The sequence below is a fragment of the Lissotriton vulgaris genome, chromosome 8, assembly GCF_964263255.1.
Source record: "Lissotriton vulgaris chromosome 8, aLisVul1.2, whole genome shotgun sequence".
NCBI lineage: Eukaryota > Metazoa > Chordata > Amphibia > Caudata > Salamandridae > Lissotriton > Lissotriton vulgaris.
In genome coordinates this window covers 223,197,676-223,217,935 of record NC_141696.1, presented here as the reverse complement: position 1 = coordinate 223,217,935, position 20,260 = coordinate 223,197,676, and the positions used below count along the sequence as shown (strand labels likewise).

Here is a 20,260-nt window from a genome sequence, read left to right as displayed (position 1 = left end):
GGAATGGCGACCGATCCTAGACCTACGCAATCTGAACAAATATCTCAAGAAGCAGGGATTTCGAATGGTCACCCTCTCGGACATTCTCAGTTGCCTCAACGAGGGAGATTACATGGCTTCCTTGGACATGGAAGATGCATACTTCCACATCCCAATCCACCCAAACCATCGGAAGTACCTCCGTTTCACGGTGGCCGGCGCCCATTATCAATTCAAAGTTCTCCCATTTGGCCTCAAGTCGGCCCCAAGGATTTTCACGAAGTGCCTGGCCCCTGTGGCAGCAGCTCTTCGGGCAGCAAAAGTGCAGGTCTTCCCGTATTTGGACGACTGGCTAGTCAAAGGTCCATCAGAGGCCAAAGTAAGATCCGACATTACAGTATGGCGCAATCTCTTCGCATCGCTAGGCCTCACAATCAACAAAACCAAATCTCAAATGGATCCAAAACAAAACCTGTTGTTCCTAGGAGCTTGCTTGGACACAGTGGAATGCAAGGCATTCTAATCTCGAGAGAGACAGCTCTGACTGCAGGCGTTGGCCAAAAAACTGGCAAGAAGGTCACTTTCAGTTCGCCTATTTGCATCACTTCTGGGGATGTGTTCTTCAGCCATCAACCTCATTCCATTGGCGCGTCTAAAGATGCGGCCACTGCAAGAGGAGCTAAACTGTCAATGGCATCAAGCGACAGGTTCATTCGAGGACACCATCACAATCACCAACAGGATGGTGCATGCACTCCAATGGTGGCCCCAGATCAGCAATCTGGAACAGGGGCTCTCATTCTTGCAGAATCCTCCGGATTTTATTCTGACGACGGATGCGTCCATGGAGGGCTGGGGTGGTCATCTCCAGGACCTGCAAGTGCAAGGAAAATGGTCTCCGCAACACAAGAAATGCCACATCAACAGTCTAGAGTTGAAAGCCATTTGCCTGTCTCTTCAAGCATTCCTCCCCAGGATAGTAGGATCCTCGGTTCTGGTCAGAACGGACAACACCACAAGCATGTTTTATATCAACAAGCAGGGAGGAACGAGATCAGCAACATTATCCAAACAAGCCCAAGAGTTATGGAAATGGTTAACAGTTCACAACATAACTCTCAAGGTGGAGCACGTCAGAGGCCTCTACAACACCTTGGCAGACAAACTGAGCAGAACCGTGTCAGATTGCCACGAGTGGGAACTGGACAACGACCAGTTGAACTATGTGTTTCAGAGATGGGGCAAGCCCAAGTTGGACCTATTTGCAACCCAACAGAACAAGAAATGCCGGTACTACGCCAGCAGATACCCTCAACAGGGGTCAAGGGGGAATGCCCTTTCGATGCAATGGTCAGGGACCTATGCATACGCTTTTCCTCCGATCCCTCTGATTCCACGAGTGGTGCGCAAAATGAAAATGGAGAGTTGTCGCCTTCTCCTCATTGCTCCCAAGTGGCCTCGCCAGTATTGGTTTCAGGAACTCATGCTACTTTCTCGGGAACCACCGATCAAACTGCGTGTAACTCCGAAGTTACTGTCACGCAACGAGGGTCAGGTACTACACCCAGATCCTCAATCGCTGAAATTGCACGCATGGCTCCTAACTTCCTAGAATTCGAACATCTCCAAATTCCTCAGGACTGCCAAGACATTTTAGAGAAAGCAAGAGCCAAGAGTACATTAAAAACGTATCGTCTCAAGTGGAAGCGTTTTTGCGCATGGTGCATCTCTAGTGCTTTACACCCTATAGAGACGCCGGCAGAAAAGATATTACCCTATTTATTGCATTTAGCGCAATCTGGTCTTTCTTTTTCGTCAATAAAGGTCCACTTAGCGGCCTTATCCAGGTACAGAAAGATGACTAACACTCAATCACTCTGCTCTTCATCGCTAATCAAGCAATTTATGAGGGGTCTGTTCCGGGCTTATCCCCCAGTGAAGCCCTCACCACCGGAATGGGAGCTCAACACGGTTCTATCACAGCTGATGAAGCATCCGTTCGAGCCTATCCATAGAGCCGACCTAAAGTTCTTGACGTGGAAGATTGCTTTATTACTGGCGCTAACTTCCGCAAGAAGAGTGGGAGAAATTCAAGCTTTCACCATAAAGGAGCCCTTTTTACATTTCTCCCAGGACTATGTCACTTTGCGAACGAATCCAACGTTCATACCGAAAGTGCCTTCCCAGTTTCATCTAAATGAACCTGTCAAGCTGAAAGTTTTCTTTCCAAACCCGTCAACCCCAGCGGAAAAAACATTGCATTCTTTGGACATCAAACGATGCTTAAAATTCTATCTTCAGAGTACCAAGGCTTTGAGAAAGTCAGATCAACTGTTTGTAGCTTATGGCCAGACTACATTGGGGAAAGCGGTTACTAAAGCCACGATTTCAAGATGGATCGCATCCGCTATTCAATTCTGCCACGTCAAGGCTAATAGACCATTGACAAGATCTGTTCGATCTCACTCCACAAGAGCTGTGGCAGCGTCTGCGGCTTTGTTTGCAGGAGTGACGCTTGCGAACATTTGCCGTGCTGCGACATGGAAGAATGTCCACACGTTTACAAGACATTACTGCCTGCAATCAGCAAATCAGGATCATGCGGCAGTGGGCCAAGCTGTTTTACGTCACCTGTTTCCATAAGGAGTATGTTCAGGTACTGATGTTCACTTATTTCATATAAAGTACATGCAATTCAATAGATTGTTTTAAATATGCAGACATATGCTAACATGTTGTGTATTTTTGTATGATGCTTAAGATTTCTTTCCAGAAGGAAAATGCACAATTTCAATGTTGAACTTGAACATGATTTATTAATAGATCAATCTCTAGGCGTTTGTTGGTTGTTGACGATGCATTCATGGGGGTGCACTGCAATAAGTCTCCCACCATCCGCAACCGACTTTGCCTGGCTTACTGCTTGCTATTCTGATTCAGGCATGTGAATCTATGAAAGATACCCCAATACTGGATAAGAAAACAAGTTACTTACCTGTAACTTCAGTTATCCAGTATTGGTATCTTTCATAGATTCACATGCACCCACCCTCCTCCCCGGCGAGTCAGTTCTCTGAGTTGGGGATACTTGTTCCCACTTGTGCTACGAAAATCTGAGGAGAGCTGGCTCTGCAGGGAAGGTTCTAGAGGGTGCTGTGAGCTGATTGGTTGGAGCAAAGACTTTGGTCCTTTTAGCATAATGATGTAGATAGGCTACTATAATATAGGCCTCAGGCCTTTTCTAGGGCCTACTACTACAAAGTGCTTTTGGCACTGCTTTTTTATTTACCGTGGGACTCCCGCCTCGACAACGGGGAATGATTCAGGCATGTGAATCTATGAAAGATACCAATACTGGATAACTGAAGTTACAGGTAAGTAACTTGTTTTCTTCCCTCTCAGAACCCGCACCGGCCACCTGCGAAGTCCCTCAAGGCTCCTCCATCAGCCCCACCCTGTTCAACGTCTACATGGCCCCGCTCACATCCATCGACGGATCACACGGACTCAACATCATAGCGTACGAAGACGACATCCAACTCATCTTCTTCCTACCCAACGAACCGAACAGCTCCAAACACAACTTTCAAGAAGGAATGGAAGCAGTTGCTAGGTGGATGAAGAAGAGCTGGCTTCATCTCAACAGGGACAAAACTGAAGTACTCATCATGGGTCCACACCCCGATGCCCGGAACGATACCTGGTGGCCCCCCGCCCTCGGGAACCCTCCTTTCCCCCACGAACCACACATCAACCTCAGAATCATCCTGGACTCCAAACTCAAAATGGACCGCCAGATCAACGATGTCACCTTTTCCTGCTACCACGCCCTCTGCCTCCTCTGAAACTCCCTCAACTGGATCCCCGTCTAACATAGGAAAACCATCACCCACGCCCTCATCAGCAGCAGATTGTACTACGGCAGCGTACTCTATGCCAGGATCAACAAGAACCTCACCCGCAAACTCCAGCATGACGCCGCCAGACTAGTCCTCAACCTACTGCCCCATGCCACATCAGTCAATACCTACAGACACTACACTGGTTCCCCCTTGGAAAGAGAATCACCTTCAAGCTACTCACCCATGCCCACAAGGCCCTTCACAACACTGGACCCTCCTACATGAACCACCGCCTCTCATTCAATGCACCCCAAGGATCCCTCAGCTCAACTCAGCTCTCCCTTGTGATGGTGCAGCGCATCAAGAAGACCAGAACAGGAGGATGCACCTTCTTCCTCCTAGCGGCCAAAGCAAGGAACTTCCTCCCTCGGTCTCCGAACAGACCCCAACACTCTCCAAGTTCTTGAAGGAACTCAAGACCTGGCTCTTCGATGAATCACCTTAAGCATCCAGGAGTTGCGCCCCCTCCCTCCCCCCTGTACCTTGAGACCCTTTCGGGCGAGTAGCTGCGCTTCACAAACCCCTGATTGAATGATTGAAGTTCTCCTTTGCCAAAGTGCATCTTTTCTGGCTAAAGGCTACCAGTGCATCCTTGATTCATCTTAAATGACAGTACTAAAAAGTCCTGGCTCAATAAAGTGAATTATTTGTCCATGTGACAAAGTGGGAGTGGATGACTGCATACTTGTAGCATGCATTCTGGAGCCAAAGTGTGAAATGCTCCCTAAAATGCCAAGTGGCTTTGCATCACACGTGTGCACACTGCTTTTGAGTTCGCCTTTGTGGTTATGGAGGCATTTGTAGCACAGCCACGCCAGTTCATGCACATTCCTCATAAATTTAGAAATGTTTTGAGTATATTTTTTTTTTAGAGATTTGGAGCTGAAAATTTTAAAATCCTTAGAAAAGTCCTATCTTCAAAACTCTTGTCAGCCTAAGGATGTGGTGTACTTTTTCTCATCAATTGTCCGTATGTAGCAAGAGTTGTATGAACGTGATACAGACAAGATTGTACGTAGTTTTATTACCAGGTAATTTTTAAATGGAGATTAAACTGAATACTATAAATGCTTATTTTTGCCTACTTACATTCAAATCGTAGTAAATGTTTGTGGGTTTTGTTTTTAACCAAAAGATTTTTTCTCTTTCTGTATGATGTTAACAGACACTTTCGAACGCTGAAAAGATTATATGGCAGGCAAGTAATAATAAATCTACTTGGGGGAAAAGAAGGAGAAACCATGCTGAGCAAAGCTTTCCAGGTATGTATGTAGTAATACAATTGAATAATATTGGTGTTTTGCATTAATTTCAGTGTAATAATAAATAGTTCTAAAAAAAAAAGTGAAGTTATTCCACAAGCACTTTCACATTTGAGCTGCATTTATTTTGGATATAACTTGGACTCATTTCAGAGAAGTACATTTGTTTTACTTCCTATCCCAGATTCAGCCTTCTCTCCCATCCAATGTGTTTCTAATACAATTTGCCCTAAATCTGCCTACAAATATATTTACATCACCCTAAACACAGACCAGCAGCAGGAAATACTTCAATGTGCCACCACACACGGCAGAGAGGGAGGCGACACTTTAACCTCTTTGACATTACACCCCACAATGACTAGCTCATATGAAGTGGGCAAGAAGTGCGGGTACTGGAGAGTCTGCGGTGAGGAGGCAACACTTACTCACATCAAGGGGTCCTACTCAAATCTTGGTCTATTCTGCGGGGCAGTCCTTTCAAAGATCCTCCAGAATCACTGGCTCGGAGCGGACACAGTGCCTGGAGGTCATACTATTTGAGCCGACCAGATGACGATAGCTACCTGATGGGAGGCAGGAAAGGGCGCCTTATAACCCTTCTGTTACTGGCTGCCAAGCAGACAATACTATCGGTGTGGGGTCAAGCCATTATACCCTCTGTGAATAAATGGATAGAACGTTTGTGGTGGAGTGGGGATGGATAAACTTGCTAAAGGGGCAAGTGGGGAATGGAAGCACCTGAGCAAACAATGGGGGCCCATATTAAACTCCTTTCATTCAGACTTTAGAGAACTTAGATGCGTAAAACGATTGTGGGCCTTACTAATTCTGGATCACACAAAGACAACTAAGGATCACTGAGAATCCCAAAAGACCAACACAGCTCGCGAGACATTGCGGACTAGTGCCACCCCATCCGCTGTTGACATATCTTGTACAACGTAGAGCAGAGATCGGAGGAGCGGGGCAGAGGAGGCAGGGGGTTCAGAGACTGCAGGGGTGGCTGGGGGGAGATTTGGGGGATGGTTCACGGCTAGTTGGAAAACAAAAAGAAATATTCAACCTAAAAATATATTTAGGGGATGATTTATATGTTGGCTGTATGCAGTAGTGAGTATACATTCCGCCAACATGAAGGTCCACCCGCCTGATTTAACTGTAAGCGGACCTTCAGTTTGATCATGGCGGAGACTACTCTGTTTGCGCCATGACCAAACTTGTCCGACGGCCCAGGGGAGTAATGGCCATTAGAGAAATGCCTACATGTCCGCCTGCCCAATTTAAATGGGCGGACACGTAGTCATTTTTTACGGTTTCTTATCGCCAGGTAAAGCCTGGTGGTAAGGAACAGTAAAAATATTCTAAATCTCCCCAAGCCATGGGTGAGGGAGCGTTAGATTTTTTCTGTACAAAAACAAAATCCCATTTCAGGATTTCCTTTGTGTAAAGAAAAAAATTGACACTGTGCTACAGGGCCGCGTCCTGGTGATGCAGCCCCATAGCACAGAGTAATCCATTGCCAGGAACTGCCGTGGTGGCGGTTTCTGGCAATGTTTTTTATAAATGACCACCTGCTCAGCGTTCATTTACAAATTAGGCCGGCAGCCGCTCCACCATAGGGATGGAGTAATTTACTTTGCTCCCCATGGCTGAACGATGGAACGTCCTCCAAGAAATAAAACACCCCCTTAGGTCTTAATGGTAGTTACTCGTGATCTACCTTTGTTCTTGACAAACAAATGAATGATTGCCTAAACCATTGTTGTACCATCAGATATGGCAAATGTACATTAATAATGGAGAACAACTTATCTTATATTGACTAAATTAGTGTCTGTCAAACAGAGACTACATCCCTAAAATGAAAATTGAGAACCATCGTCAGTCTGGCTGGGGGCAAGGGGCTTGGTTACATTTAAAAGCTAAGCAGGGGATATATATGCCTCGTACACATGGCAAACAATATTTATGCATTGACTTCTATTTCTGAAACCAAATGTGTAAGGTTTGGAATAATAAAAGAACTGTCCGTTTCTGTGAGCTCATACTGATAGTTTACTGCTTGTTGGAGTTCGTTGAAGAGAAAATAAAACTATTTGCAAAAGGTAGAAGAATGATTGTGACTCTTCTGCAACCACATGCCTCCCCCCTCACCCCCCAGCCCTGCCAATCCCTACCATACTTTCCATCCTGTCCTTCTCTAGCTCTTCTTATTTTGTTCCCACTATACCTGAAGAGGTGTCTAAGTTAATATTTTTTTGTGAATTCCTTATAAAGCCCATCAGTGTAACCCTCTTGATTTAAGCAGCGTTTAAATCTATTATTCCCTCTATTTCTCTATTTTGTATTTGATATTTGTAGAGTGCAACATTATCTTATGACTGCTTGGCGCTATTTGACTTTTAGTAGAGGTGTAGAAATGGAATGACTGGGTTTTAAGGGTTAATCAGGTGTTAAGAAATTTCCTAAACTGGGACTGAGATAATTGGCTTCAGATATTCAAGGGAAGAAGGACTTGATGGCCTAGTGTCCTCTAATGCAGATGACGTATTGTGCAACTAATACCTTAACAATGAGTTCTATATTACTTTGTGTTTTTGATGCATTTTAAATGAATCATTGACAGCTGGAAGGTAAGCCTTAAAAATTACATTTTTAAAAACCACCATATGGAAATTATTGAAAGGTTAAATTATAATTCTCTAAGTCCATACAACTACTTGAAGAATCGGTATTTTAACTGAGATGTGTTATACACAAAAAAGGTCCCAATATTTTAATCACACAAATGCTTTAGATGCCTTACATGCCATACAAATAACATTTTGATTAATCTGCTGGCAGCATGTTATGAAATTGAACAGTTTTGGTTAATTTTTTTTGACTGTCGGCAGTTGCACAAATGTTTACGGAAATGTGTGGTGGAAAGTACTATTGTGGGGTAGTTAAAAGATATTCCACAATTCTCTCCCTTGTGTATTATTGGTAGTGGAGCTATTAGCTGTGTGGAAATTGATAAATATACCTAATTTTAGTGAATGGCAGATTGAACCATAATGGACCCTGCCTTTTGAGATATGTAAACAAAGCATACAATGGGCTGACTATTGGAGTTATACCACATCACTAAGGTGTCATACGACTATAAAAGAAGAAACCCCAAAGGAGGGGCAATGCAACACTATTATTTTTCTTTCTATGGAACACACATCTACTCAATACCATACCTTTTTTCCTTTTGATGCATCGCATGGGTTTTATCTTTCTCTTACTTTGGGAGAGAAAGGAACTCTTTTCCTATGATTTTATAATCACCCTTTAAATTTCTATCTTGACTGCTTTTTTGTTGATGCTGCTGCTTTTATGCAGTTGACCTGGAATCGTTCTATGCCAAACACATTGATTTTTGCTTTATTTCCTCTTATTGCCGATGCTCATGGACTCGCCCTGAATGGACTTTAAAATTGATTCCTTTACTCCTTTGCTTTAAATCTGTAGATGATTTTAAATAGAATCAAACAATCTTTCTGCCTTTAGTGATGGTAGGAATCTGTAACCTAGTTTCTCATGTTTGTTTAAAACCATCCTCTTTGGATTCGAACCTCTGATATACATGCTTTAATATTCTGTTTTTAAATGTATTTTTATTGTTTTTATGCGGAAAGCATACAAAAAGAACACTTGCCATTCATTGAGAGTAGTGTATTTGAACCTTATTTCAAACTTGTGAGTTAGTCACCAATTAATGGTCCTCATTGGGTGACTAACCTTGTGTTTTTGAACCTCCTAATTCCCACCCCTCTTACCGGCAGAGAAGGATCCATCAAATGACCATTCACTTCTGTGGTAATGGTAATGCTGTGATCGGTCTAGCTGTAGGGGGCCCGAACAGTTAGAGAGATAAATGAGTAAGTAGTGATTTGAAAATTAAACCTAAAATTATTTATACCTCTTCTGCTGGATCACAAGCAATGCACTGTACAAATCATTGCTCCACGATGATCGATGATGGCATTTTATTCTCTGCACACTTGGACGTCGAAGCTCACTTTCAATCCCTGCTATAATATTAAACACTATTAACCAGGGAAGATGGGCAATAGTGGGGCTATAATGAGGTACCAAAAGTCGAGCAGCATTATTGCTGATGTAGTTAAACATGGATATGTCAGCTGCCAGTATGTTGCAAAATTAAATCAGCCAGTGCTACAAGGAAAAATTGTGCAACATTTCTAAAACTGGTGCCATAATGAGGTTGTGAACCTCGTATCATCTTATCGTACTCCTGACCCGCCCCCTTTTACCTCCCAATCTTCACTCTCCAGTATATTTTTTGTATGTTTATCTATGTCCATCAGCCTAAGCAAGTGTAAGAAAGTAGGCTTCGGAGCCTTCATTGTTCGCTTTGCCAATAATAAAACACAACCTCTCGCACATCAGTACATTAGTATCATTTTAGTAGGAGGTATGGTGCAGAGCTCTGAGGTGGATTTAGAACTCTTTTGCTCTGCAGTAAAAGATTTTTTAAACTCCTTTTTATTGGCATTTACTAAAGCATAGATATAAATTCAATCTTTTCTATCTCCTGCTGTTGCAAGTTGCTTTCTACATATACATTATTAATTGCTTGTTCTGTTGCACCATACCGTTTATAATGTATGAGAAATTAGGTGGGTGTCACATACACGAACCACAAGTCTGTAACCGAAAACAATACATCTAAACCACATTCAAAACAACATTTGCTGAAAAGGGGACCACTGCTTAATTTATCCATTTAATCAGACCAATATGTTCTTCTGTTGGGGAGTGGTGGGGTTTGGAACAAGCTATAATATCATGTAAGGTACAGAGTTTGGCGGGTGCAGGGAGATGTAATTGAAGGTAGGTCTTCGTTGGGAGACCTGGAGCCTATGAGGTTGGAGAAGCCTTTCTTAAGGCACGTGTGTTCCCTCCCCTAATTCCTAACCCTTAATCTGTTATGGGGGTGTTATGTCGGGGGTCCTGCCTTGCTCTACTGTGTATTCAGTTTCATTGAATGGTGTATCCTGCATGTATGTGCTGTTCGCCAGTGCTCATAGTTGGAGCCTTTAAAGCTGAATGGCATTCTATCCCTTGCTCACCCTGATCCAAATGAGGTGAGCAGTTCATGCCATTCGGCTACGATGGGTTTTTCCTAATTTTCCAACCGTCCTGTCAGTAAGGACAGGCTCTCAGCTTCTGCCCATTTTTTCACCCAGCTCATCCAGTGACGTAAAGGCGAGATGCATCAGTGGACTTGCATGACATGGACACATCTCTTTTAGCTAACAGTAGAGCCAGATCTAAAAAGCTAGACTTAGCCCTCCCCTCTTTGGGGCTCAAAGATGCCCCAGTATGCGACCTTCAGGAGTGTCTAGTCCTGTTCTGTCAGCTGTTATCTTAATTTAGTTGTCAACATCTACCCCGTACTGTTTTAATGATAGGCCTCCCCATACCATGTGGAAAAAGCCAGAATCCTCTTGCCAAGCACCTTTGCCTTTTGGAAGAGTATACACTTTCAGATATGTTATGTAGTTTATGTATTATGTAGGTGTAAGGTATGTTCTTTGTAGGTTATTATATGGGTTTGTGATGGGTACATACGGCCCATATTTCTCGCCTTGGAATACTCCCTAGGTGCTAGACTGGATCCGGAAAGCTTTCACTAGCAATGCTACTGCTCGCTGCTAGGTGGTGCAGTGCCACTCTTTATTGACACCGCATTGACCACCCCAGAAGTGGCTGACCGGAGGCACATGTACTGACCACCTAAGCAGGCTATTGTCATTCAATTTTTTCCATGCCTTAGGACGTGAAACTTGAGCTCTGCTCCAAGTTTTGTCGGCCTTTCAGAGACTTGCAAAAAAACAAAAATCCAGTGTGCCAGGAAGGGATATCCCCTCCTAGGGCTGCAGATTTTAAACCATGTAGTAACTGTATAAAAAACTAATGTTGGTCATGAACCTGCAGGAGATGTGCCTCTAGGGTTTAGGCTGGGGGTATGACTGGAAGTTGTGCAACAAGTATGCCCTCATGCTGTCAAAGGTGATCTCAAGACCGAGACATGAAGCTGTATGTCTCTGAACACAAGAAGTTGTGGGCCTCATGCAAAGCCCGCTTTAGGTCGAGAGCGTGGACTCGCTCCTGAGGTCGCTCTTAAAAAAGGTTAACTTTGTGGTCTAATTCCAATTCCTCTGGCAAGCTTAGGTCCTACCATAAACACAACAAAGGGAAGCAGAACTCAACCCCATCCCTCCACTCTCTATCTATATAGAAGGTAAAAGGGCATCACAATGTCAGTCAGCCTCCCTGAACATCGTGCTCTCAACCCCGGCCGCTGATGCTACACCTCACCACACAACATGTAAGAAGCGTTCACATGTGCCTCTTGCAAGTTCTCATGCAATTTCCACTCCCTCAACACACATCTCACCCACCAACAGTACATCCATTAGCCCATTTGCTCACACATCCCAGCCACCCATTCACGCTCACATAGACCAAACACCACAATAACAAGATTCCATACTTGCGTACATGCTCTTCAACACCCACTCGCTCACCAAACATGCCACTGAGATATGGGGCCTACTGCACAGCCACGTCCTGTTGGCTCATATACTATACAAAGAAAATTTTGGATACAATTCCTGCTCCCCATGTAATACTAGTGGGAGATTTTAATTGTCATGTCTCAAACCTAAGTTTGGAACTTTTTCGAAACAAATTGAAAGAGGAATCCCTCCATATCCCCCGGGCCGTTTTTCCGGATAAGATTAAAACAAATAAAAGAGGGAAACAGTTTTTAAATGAACTTGTTGAGATGGAAGGGATCATAGTAAACGGCAGATTTTCCTCTGATTTTCCAGCTAATTGTACCCACAGATCCATTCATGGTGGGTCTATCTTAGATTATGTGGCTATAGATATGAATAGTTTTTATATTCTAAACAACCTATCAATTTCGCAGACTACACTGAGTGATCATAATGTGTTATCGGTATCAGTGTTGATAAACCCGCCTATCACTGACTCCTGGACTCTTAGCGGTGACTTTGTCAATTTTGCTAATAATACTGGACGTTGTTTTTGGAATTCCACGGCAATTATGGGCCTAGAACCTATTATAGAGAATAAATTAAATGTTTTACAAAGGGAGGACAGCTCGTCTATACCCCTCTTTGAAGATTTTTTGAAGGTGGTAACGTCTGTTGCTAGAAAACCCTCTCGACAAAAAAGGAAGAAAATGATTCCTGGTTCTATATTGTGTCTCAATAGGGAAATAAATAAACTAGTTAGGGAACAATATCTTTGCAGATCCCCCGATAGAAACAATAAAATAACCCTTCTGAGAAGGAGGCATAGGGTTAAAATGAAAATAAAAAAGGATAAAGAGGACACAATATGGGTTAACTTGCGTGAGGCCGCAGTGCGCGGGCAAGCAAGGTTGTTCTGGTCCTTAATTAGTGAGGGCTGCGGAACAAGGTCTTTTCCTTCTCCAATTCCCATTGCTGAAGCCATTTGGACTAGTTTTATTTCTAACCTTTACGCGAGCAACGGCTGTTTAAATGTCTATGAGGATTGTAAAGAAGATAGCTCCCTTATAGATCCTCCCTCTGACAGGGTTATCGAACGGGCTATAATAGAATTGCGCTTCTCTGGTGCAATGGGCCCAGATGAGCTACCTGTTTTGGTTCTAAAGCAGGATCCCAGCTCTTGGAGCAAGATTTTGTTTCCAATATTTAGGTACTGCTTTATGAGCAAAACAGTTCTGCCATCTTGGAAGGGTAGCATTTGGTGCCGCTGTTCAAGAAGGGCGATAGGAATGTTCCTCAAAACTATCGCCTAATCGCCCTTCTTGATGCAATTGGTAAGGTCTTTTCCAAATGCCTACTATACTCAATAAATGAGTGGGTAGCTAATAGTAATATATTGCCCCTCGAACAGACAGGCTTTCGTAAGAGTCATGGTACTCTTGATAATCTTACGGCGTTACAGATAATTACAGACAAATATGTGAGGGTCCGCGGCGGTAAAGTGTACGCAGCGTTCATTGATTTCTCAACAGCGTTTGACAAGGTAGATCGTCCGCTGTTATGGAGGAAGCTGTCTGCGCTGGGTATGCCTCTTATTTTGTTAGAGCTGGTGCGCGCACTTCACACAGATACTTGGTGTAAGGTCCTTTTGGGGGGAGAAAGAGGGCTATCTAAGGTCATTTACTCTGTTAATGGCCTCAAGCAGGGTTGTTTGTTAGCCCCTATTCTTTTTTCTTTATATATCTCGAATCTCCCTATGACTCTGGCTGCCTGTGAAGGAATAGCGCCCATGCTGGGAGGTGTCGGGATTTCTAGTTTACTCTACGCCGATGATATTTTATTGTTGGATTTAACGCCTAAAGGCTTAAACAACCGCCTGCATGCCCTTTATTTATTTGCTGAAACTCACTTTCTCAAAATAAATATTTCCAAAAGCAAAATAATGTGTATCGCTGGCAATAAAAAATCTAAATCTGTGAAATTTGGATGGACAGTTGGGGGACTTGGGGGACTTAAGTTGGAAGTTGTGAATAGCTATGTTTTCTTGGGGAAAGTAATAACTAATAACTCCAGTGAGAAACCCCATATCGATAATAACATGCGGAAAGCAGCGGCCCAAGGGAAAAGTTTACAAGCCCTTTATTCAGCCACAGGGAGGCGCCATTTCTCCTTCCTGTTAGAAGTATTTCGTGCCAAGATTCCGTCCACTTTGCTATATGGACTTGAAATAGTGGATTTGGGGCAATGGGGTTTTTTGCAGTTGGCAGAGGGGAAGATTTTTCGGAATCTAACCTCTACTAATAATTCATGTACAGCTGCAGCTTTTAGACTGGAGTTTGGAGCCCGTAGTAGTTGGGCCCAGGGCCTAGCGGGGTTGGTGCGCTGGGTTGCCTGTTTGGCGAAGGGGGAAGTGGGGACACTAAGACGCTTAATGGAAGACAAATTATTGGGGTCTTTCAATGAATTCTCCCTTCTTGTAAAAAATTTCAGAAGGGCAGTGACACTTCTGAAATTAGATGAGACCTCCCTTTTCTCCCTCTCCCAGGGCCAATTAAAACTAGTTTTGAAACGGGCCTCATGGGCGCTTAGTAGATAGGGAGTATATTGTAACTAGGAAGGGAGTCACTCCATTTATCTCATCTTGTGTAATCAAATATAGGCAACCTTACATATCCTGGAATTTATCCCATGGTGTCCGACGATTTTGGTTTCTGTTAAGACAAGATCTCCTGCCCTTAAATATACTTCTGTCCAAGTGGTATGGTACTCCCGCAGCTTGCAACTTTTGCAACTGCCCCAAACAAGATCTGAGTCACGTTATATTTATATGTCCTCCCCTGCTCCCTTTCCGTCGCAAATGGCTACGCCACATTTGCTTGAAATTGAGTATTCTTACTGCTAATGCTTTTGTACATGCTTTAAATAACCCTCCTAATGAGATGTTTTGTTTTAATGTTTTCAACTTTTTTAAATGCTTTTTAGATATTTATTGAGGGGCTTCTTCTCTTAGAATAGTATGCATTATTGATTCTTGTAACCCGTATTGGCCTTTTGTACAGAAATTGTAACTTTGTAATATGCTTTGTTCTTTTTTCTGTAAAAATTGGTTTTGTATGTTGCATTCATTGTTTTATTTTTGTGGATCTCTTCGGAGTTCCGAATCAAATAAAATAAACTTGGTGTTGGCTCATATCTCCTACCCATTGTTACTGGCTTACCCTTTTCAGACTAAGCACTTTGCACTTTAAATGTGCCTCTCCCGCATCGGGTGCCTGGATTCAAGACCTACCCTGTTGCAGGTGTGACAATAGCTCAATTCAAAGCATTAGCCACTTATTTTTGTTCTGCCACTTGTACCAGGAGCCAAGACGCTGCTTCCTGGCACCTCATCTACGCAGGGCCAATATTAGACAGTACAAGGAAAGGCTATTGTTTTGCTGTACTCCATTTTATAGAATCAGCATTTCACATTAAGTAGGCTTATAAAACTTAAAAGCTGTTTTTTGGTCGTTCTGTCTGAATTTGTAACTGGCAATGCATTTTAATCTCATGAAATGTTATGAATTGATCCTTCTTGATTTTATTTGGATAAGCGATAGGCGTTTTATATGTTTTTATTTTAAAAATCTGTGGACTGGTTTTGTGTGCTTTTATGTGGCCTCGGTGGGTGGGGTGAGAGAGGGAGAGACTCAAAGTCTCCTTGTTATCCAATCATTTGGACGTGTGTCAACCTTTCATGTTTGCAGTGTACAGAATGTAAAGAAATCAATAAAAAAAATCTGTGCTTTGCGACCTTTGACATCCTTCTCTAAAACAGTACTCAATAACCAGTGAGTCGGTCACTATTTTGTGACCTGCATTAGTGTCAGTGTAGACCCCAAGTGGGTAACTTTTCAGGAAGTTAAACTAAATATTGAGCAATTTTTGTTAAAAAGGAATAAAAAACACCTTTTGATCTATGTAGCTCCAGTAGTTCTATAAACAAATGATTCTACCAAAATGTTTGCCACTTATACTTTACATCTTGTTTATTTCTTTCTCCTTCTCAGAATCACTTAAAAGCCTCTGAGCATGTTAATGATGTTCAAATGGTGAACTTTGACTACCATCAAATGGTTAGAGGAGGCAAAGCAGAAAAATTACAAACTGTGCTAAAACCCAAAGTTCAGAAATTCCTGGAAGAGTGTGGATTTTATTTTTTTGACAAGGATGGAGTTCAGAGGTTAGTTTGATTTACAGTTTCTTTATTATGTCTTACTAGATCTACTACTAATAACGTTTTAATGTTTACAGAGTCGTCATACATTGAAACATTCTTGCACTTTTCAAATGTTTGCTAGAAAAGTCAAATCATTCACTTCTCATTCTTTCTATTTTCTTTACCCTCCCACTTCGTTTTTTTTTGTTCCTATCCTTTACGTATGCTTTCTTTGTGTTCCTTTTCATTCTTTTTTTCTGGTTTTTACTTGTGTTTCCTCATCTACTGTGTTTTCTGTTTCTCAATATTTTTAGATCTAGTTTAACAGGGCAGCTGGGTGTAAACCGTATAGGTTACGATAGCCAAAGTGCAGGCTTGTTTGGATCAGCCCTCCTTCATTGGTTTGAGACTTTTCAATGTATTGTATTTCGTTTATTCATTGTGTCAGCAATGTGTTCTGTTATGGTATGCATGTTTTAGGTGTTTTGCCACACTGTTTTTGTACACTCAATTTGCCAAATACCTTTAAGCGGTCATGTAGGCCATTGCTAACCATTCTATCACCTTCTGTCTGGCCTGTGTTAATGCATTCAGTCAGTTTGTGTCAAAGGTACAAGTGGACAGTGAGTACCACTGGATGATGCTCTGGAAAATGAGATGGAGGAAGAGGCTAATGAAAGGGATACACTGGTGGTTCCTTTTGCTTTGTCTTCTATTCATGTGCAGAGATGATTTGATAACCATCGTAGGACACATTTGTCTGCATGACATGGTGGTCCTAATAGGAAGTTCCTTGAATGGGGTCTTGCTGTCTTCTACCAAGTCATAGTGCAATGCATGGGTAATATGGTTGTACACAGTTCACCTATGTTCTGACCCATGTATGCTTGTTTATATCCTGTTCATGATGGAGGCAGCTTCACTGGTAGCTAATCATGCCCTACATGTGGTGACCTGATCATGCTTTTTAGATTTAACAGAGCTTGTGCTGCAGGATTTTGAATACTTTGCCAATGCTGTGTAATCTTTTTCTAAAGTCTAAGTAAATAGCATTACCAAAATCCAGCTTGGATTGTTTAAAATAATAGAGGAGTCCTGTGAGAGAAGGACAAAATAGGAAACCTTTAGAGTAATCACAACAGGGGCTAGCAGCAACATTTGGATACTGCTAGAAATTTCTGATTGAAAGCAAGGTACCTATGTTCCTGATCCCTTTCTACAATGGTGGGGCAGGTCCTAGAGACCTGGACCAGAGGTGCTTGCTTCAGTTGGATTTATATTCTAACCTGATGCAACCCTGTAATGTCAAGAACCTGGGTTTAATATGCAGTAAAGACAACGATGGTTCCTTCGGAGTAACTTGTAAAAATTCCACATTACTGATCTGGAGATCAAGCACTGATGCTGCAGCCTAGAGCTTCAAATTATTACTGACTGCACTACGAGTGCTAGAGCCATGGAGATTCTTTAACCCCATGTTAATTTACTACAAATTTGAGTTGCTTCTCAATCCTGCTTCTTCTGTCCAGGTGGCATTTATTGTATAAAGAAAGAGGGTTCATCCGCTATGTCCTGATGAAGATCCTGTGTTAAAGTATGTGTGGGGTCAGAACATCACCAAATCTTAGTTTTGGACTGGATTTTAAATGTTCGTTACAGATGGGCAATTATGATTAATAATAAACTTGCCCTGCCTATCAATGAACATCCTGGCCAAGAACTGTTATATTCAGCGTTTTGTTTGGAGTTTGTGTTTGATGCATTATTTTTTTTACAAATACTGAATAATACTACTGAAACTCTTGACCGTGAGTTGTCCTTATTTTGTGAGTAATTGTTCCTTTAGGAATATCTTTGATTGCCTTCAAAATATTGAATTTGTATTGAATTACTCCAAAGGAACCATTTGTGTTGTTGCTACTCTAGTTGTATTGCTCTTTTTTACAAATAGTGTTTTTGTTATTCATACATTAAGATTAAAACTAAAAAAAAATCTGCCAGCCTACAACAAGGGGTAGCTCTAACGTCCGCAGGCAGAACAGAGGATTTAGTTGAAGAGTGTCCATGCAGCATGAAAGCTTCCTTGTTTGGTAAACCTACATACAAATGTGAATTACACAGGAAGGGAGAGAGTGACCGAGCCCCGTGGGTAAGCCCCGTCTTAAACTTCTGTCTTCAGACTTTATAAAAAGACTTGTACTGTGTTGTGTCACTGAGGAAAGAAATCAGACAATCCTGATCTGTTCCTGAGATTCCAGGGTTTTTCAGCCTGGGGATGAGCACCAAATGGTTGATGGCGTTGAACACTGTGGAGGGATCTAATGGAATGACCATACTAGTCCGTCCTCCATCAGCAATAATACAGAGATCATCCCTCCACAACACATTCTGGGCCCACTCCTAGTCAGAAGTCATCCTGTCAGTCATTAATAAAGAGTTGGCCTCAACAAACTTTTGTAAATGGACAGTAGCCATGCATGTTTTTCATCAATATTGCAAAGATTTGGCAGCAGTAAAATGGGTCTAGAAGTTGAAATGTTTTCAGCACTCAGCGTAGCATTTTGTAACTGTAAAGTCTGAGCTAAAAGGGAGCCATCCCGAACATAGAAACCTGCTTGTTACATCGATTGTAGTAAGTTTCATAATCCCCCGCCCCCCAAGTGATTTCTCGTTAGTTCCATGGAGAAAGTGTAAAAGTAAGCCAGTAGCTTTACATGCACACAAGTTTAGAACATCCATGAATAGTCAGTAGCTCAAACCTATTAAAACTCTTGATCACTGGAATAGGGGTTGAACTAAGAACATTTATACTATTTGGGTCATTTGAATTTGAATAGGCATTTATAGACGCTACTGTTAGGTGGACATTCTTTGAACCAACACACTTCTTTCTGATTTTGCTAACTTTATCTTCAAAATATAATAACATACACTCGTTTTACGCAAAGACAGTTTCAAGTTTCCTCAAGATGTTTATTTCTTAAGTTTAGATGTAAACCATTTACAACTTAAAAACTTGATTTCCATGAACTTATTTTTCTGCCGTGCTGTCAACTAGCACTGATTTTCATTAATTATTACATTTATTCAGTTTAACAGTCTTTTTTGTTGCCTCTACCATCGAGTCATACACATTTGTGGCTATCCTCGGTTCATTAGTTATGTTTGTAGAATTGATTTTCAGTTATGGATCTTACAAGATACATTGTTATTCAAAGATGTTGAGCTGATTGATTGGTCAAATTTGCATACTGATCATAACACAAATTTGATCAGGCAAGCATCCAATATAGAGCGGGACCTGCACAATATGTGGGTAGTTGACCAGTTGGACTAGCCCCCCCTCCCCCCCACTTCCGCAAATGTATTGTTGATAGCACATTATTTACTAGGTTAATATCTTTGGTTTCTGACAAAATGTTAAACTCACCCAGTACTAAAATGCCCTTGTATAATGCAAGGATACATACTTCCAGCTCATCCAGCTAGGTAAAGTCATAATTAGAGGAGACTGGCGGTTAGTGCGATAAGGAATAGATTTTGTTAGTGTTATTTCTACTAATTTATCGTAATACAGTTTCTGCCACATTGCGCACAACATAATTTTCAAAGAATATAGCAAAGATTAGCCGCACCTCTTTTAGCGGGACAGGCACAACATAATTATATAAGCACTGTGGAAATGGTCTCCAAATATAGTTTCAATGCTTCCATGTTTCAGTCAAAACCTTGAATTTCTACTAGCACTGTACTTTGAATCTGATTGCATACTACAGATCAGCGTTAATCAAAAATGTGGAATTCACCTTATGCAGCGGAATAGAGAGTAGTAAATTATCTGTTTAAAGAGAAATCTTTGGGGTGTGGCCAAGATGAGACGTGCCAGCCGAGCATCTGCAGCGGATAGCGCCTTCCCTTGAGTTCCTAGCACAAGGGAGATACACCAGACCCCTGGGTGAGTCTGCCCTCCCCCCTGCAAACATGAGCCCACTGATGCTGAGAGTGCCGTCCCTGGGGCCAGAGACAGGCTTGTGGACCATGTGGCTAGCCGGCGTCTGCGGCGGAAGTGTGCGACCACCAAAAGTGTGGAATCGCCCGGCTGACTGCTGGGATAGTGGTGAGGTGCTGCACTGCAGAGGAAGAGGAGAGGAGCCCTGTACCGGGGCCCTCCAGAGCGCAGGTAGCGGCAGAGCTGAGGGACCTGCCGACCACCCGCGACCAGTCCGGCATTTGCATTGGAGGTGCAGATCGTGGACGGAGGTATGCCACTCATCAGCAGTACCTGCACAGCCATGGGTCGGTGAGTTTGGGTCGAGAGGTGGAGAGGCCTTCCCCTCCCTTGTTTCTGGATTGTCCGAA

General features: G+C 42.5%; 1 protein-coding gene across 4 annotated transcripts in view; it reads left to right on the top strand.

Annotated features, from left to right (window-relative positions):
- The window catches only part of SYNJ1 (synaptojanin 1), a 668,969-nt gene that overhangs the window by 253,479 nt on the left and 395,230 nt on the right, over positions 1–20,260 (top strand). For all 4 annotated transcript variants that reach the window (XM_086933999.1, XM_086933998.1, XM_086933997.1 and 1 more), the window contains exons 8-9: positions 5,047–5,143; positions 15,753–15,925. In XM_086933999.1, coding sequence (XP_086790125.1) covers positions 5,047–5,143; positions 15,753–15,925 — 270 coding nt within the window. The remainder of the gene's footprint in view (positions 1–5,046; positions 5,144–15,752; positions 15,926–20,260) is intronic.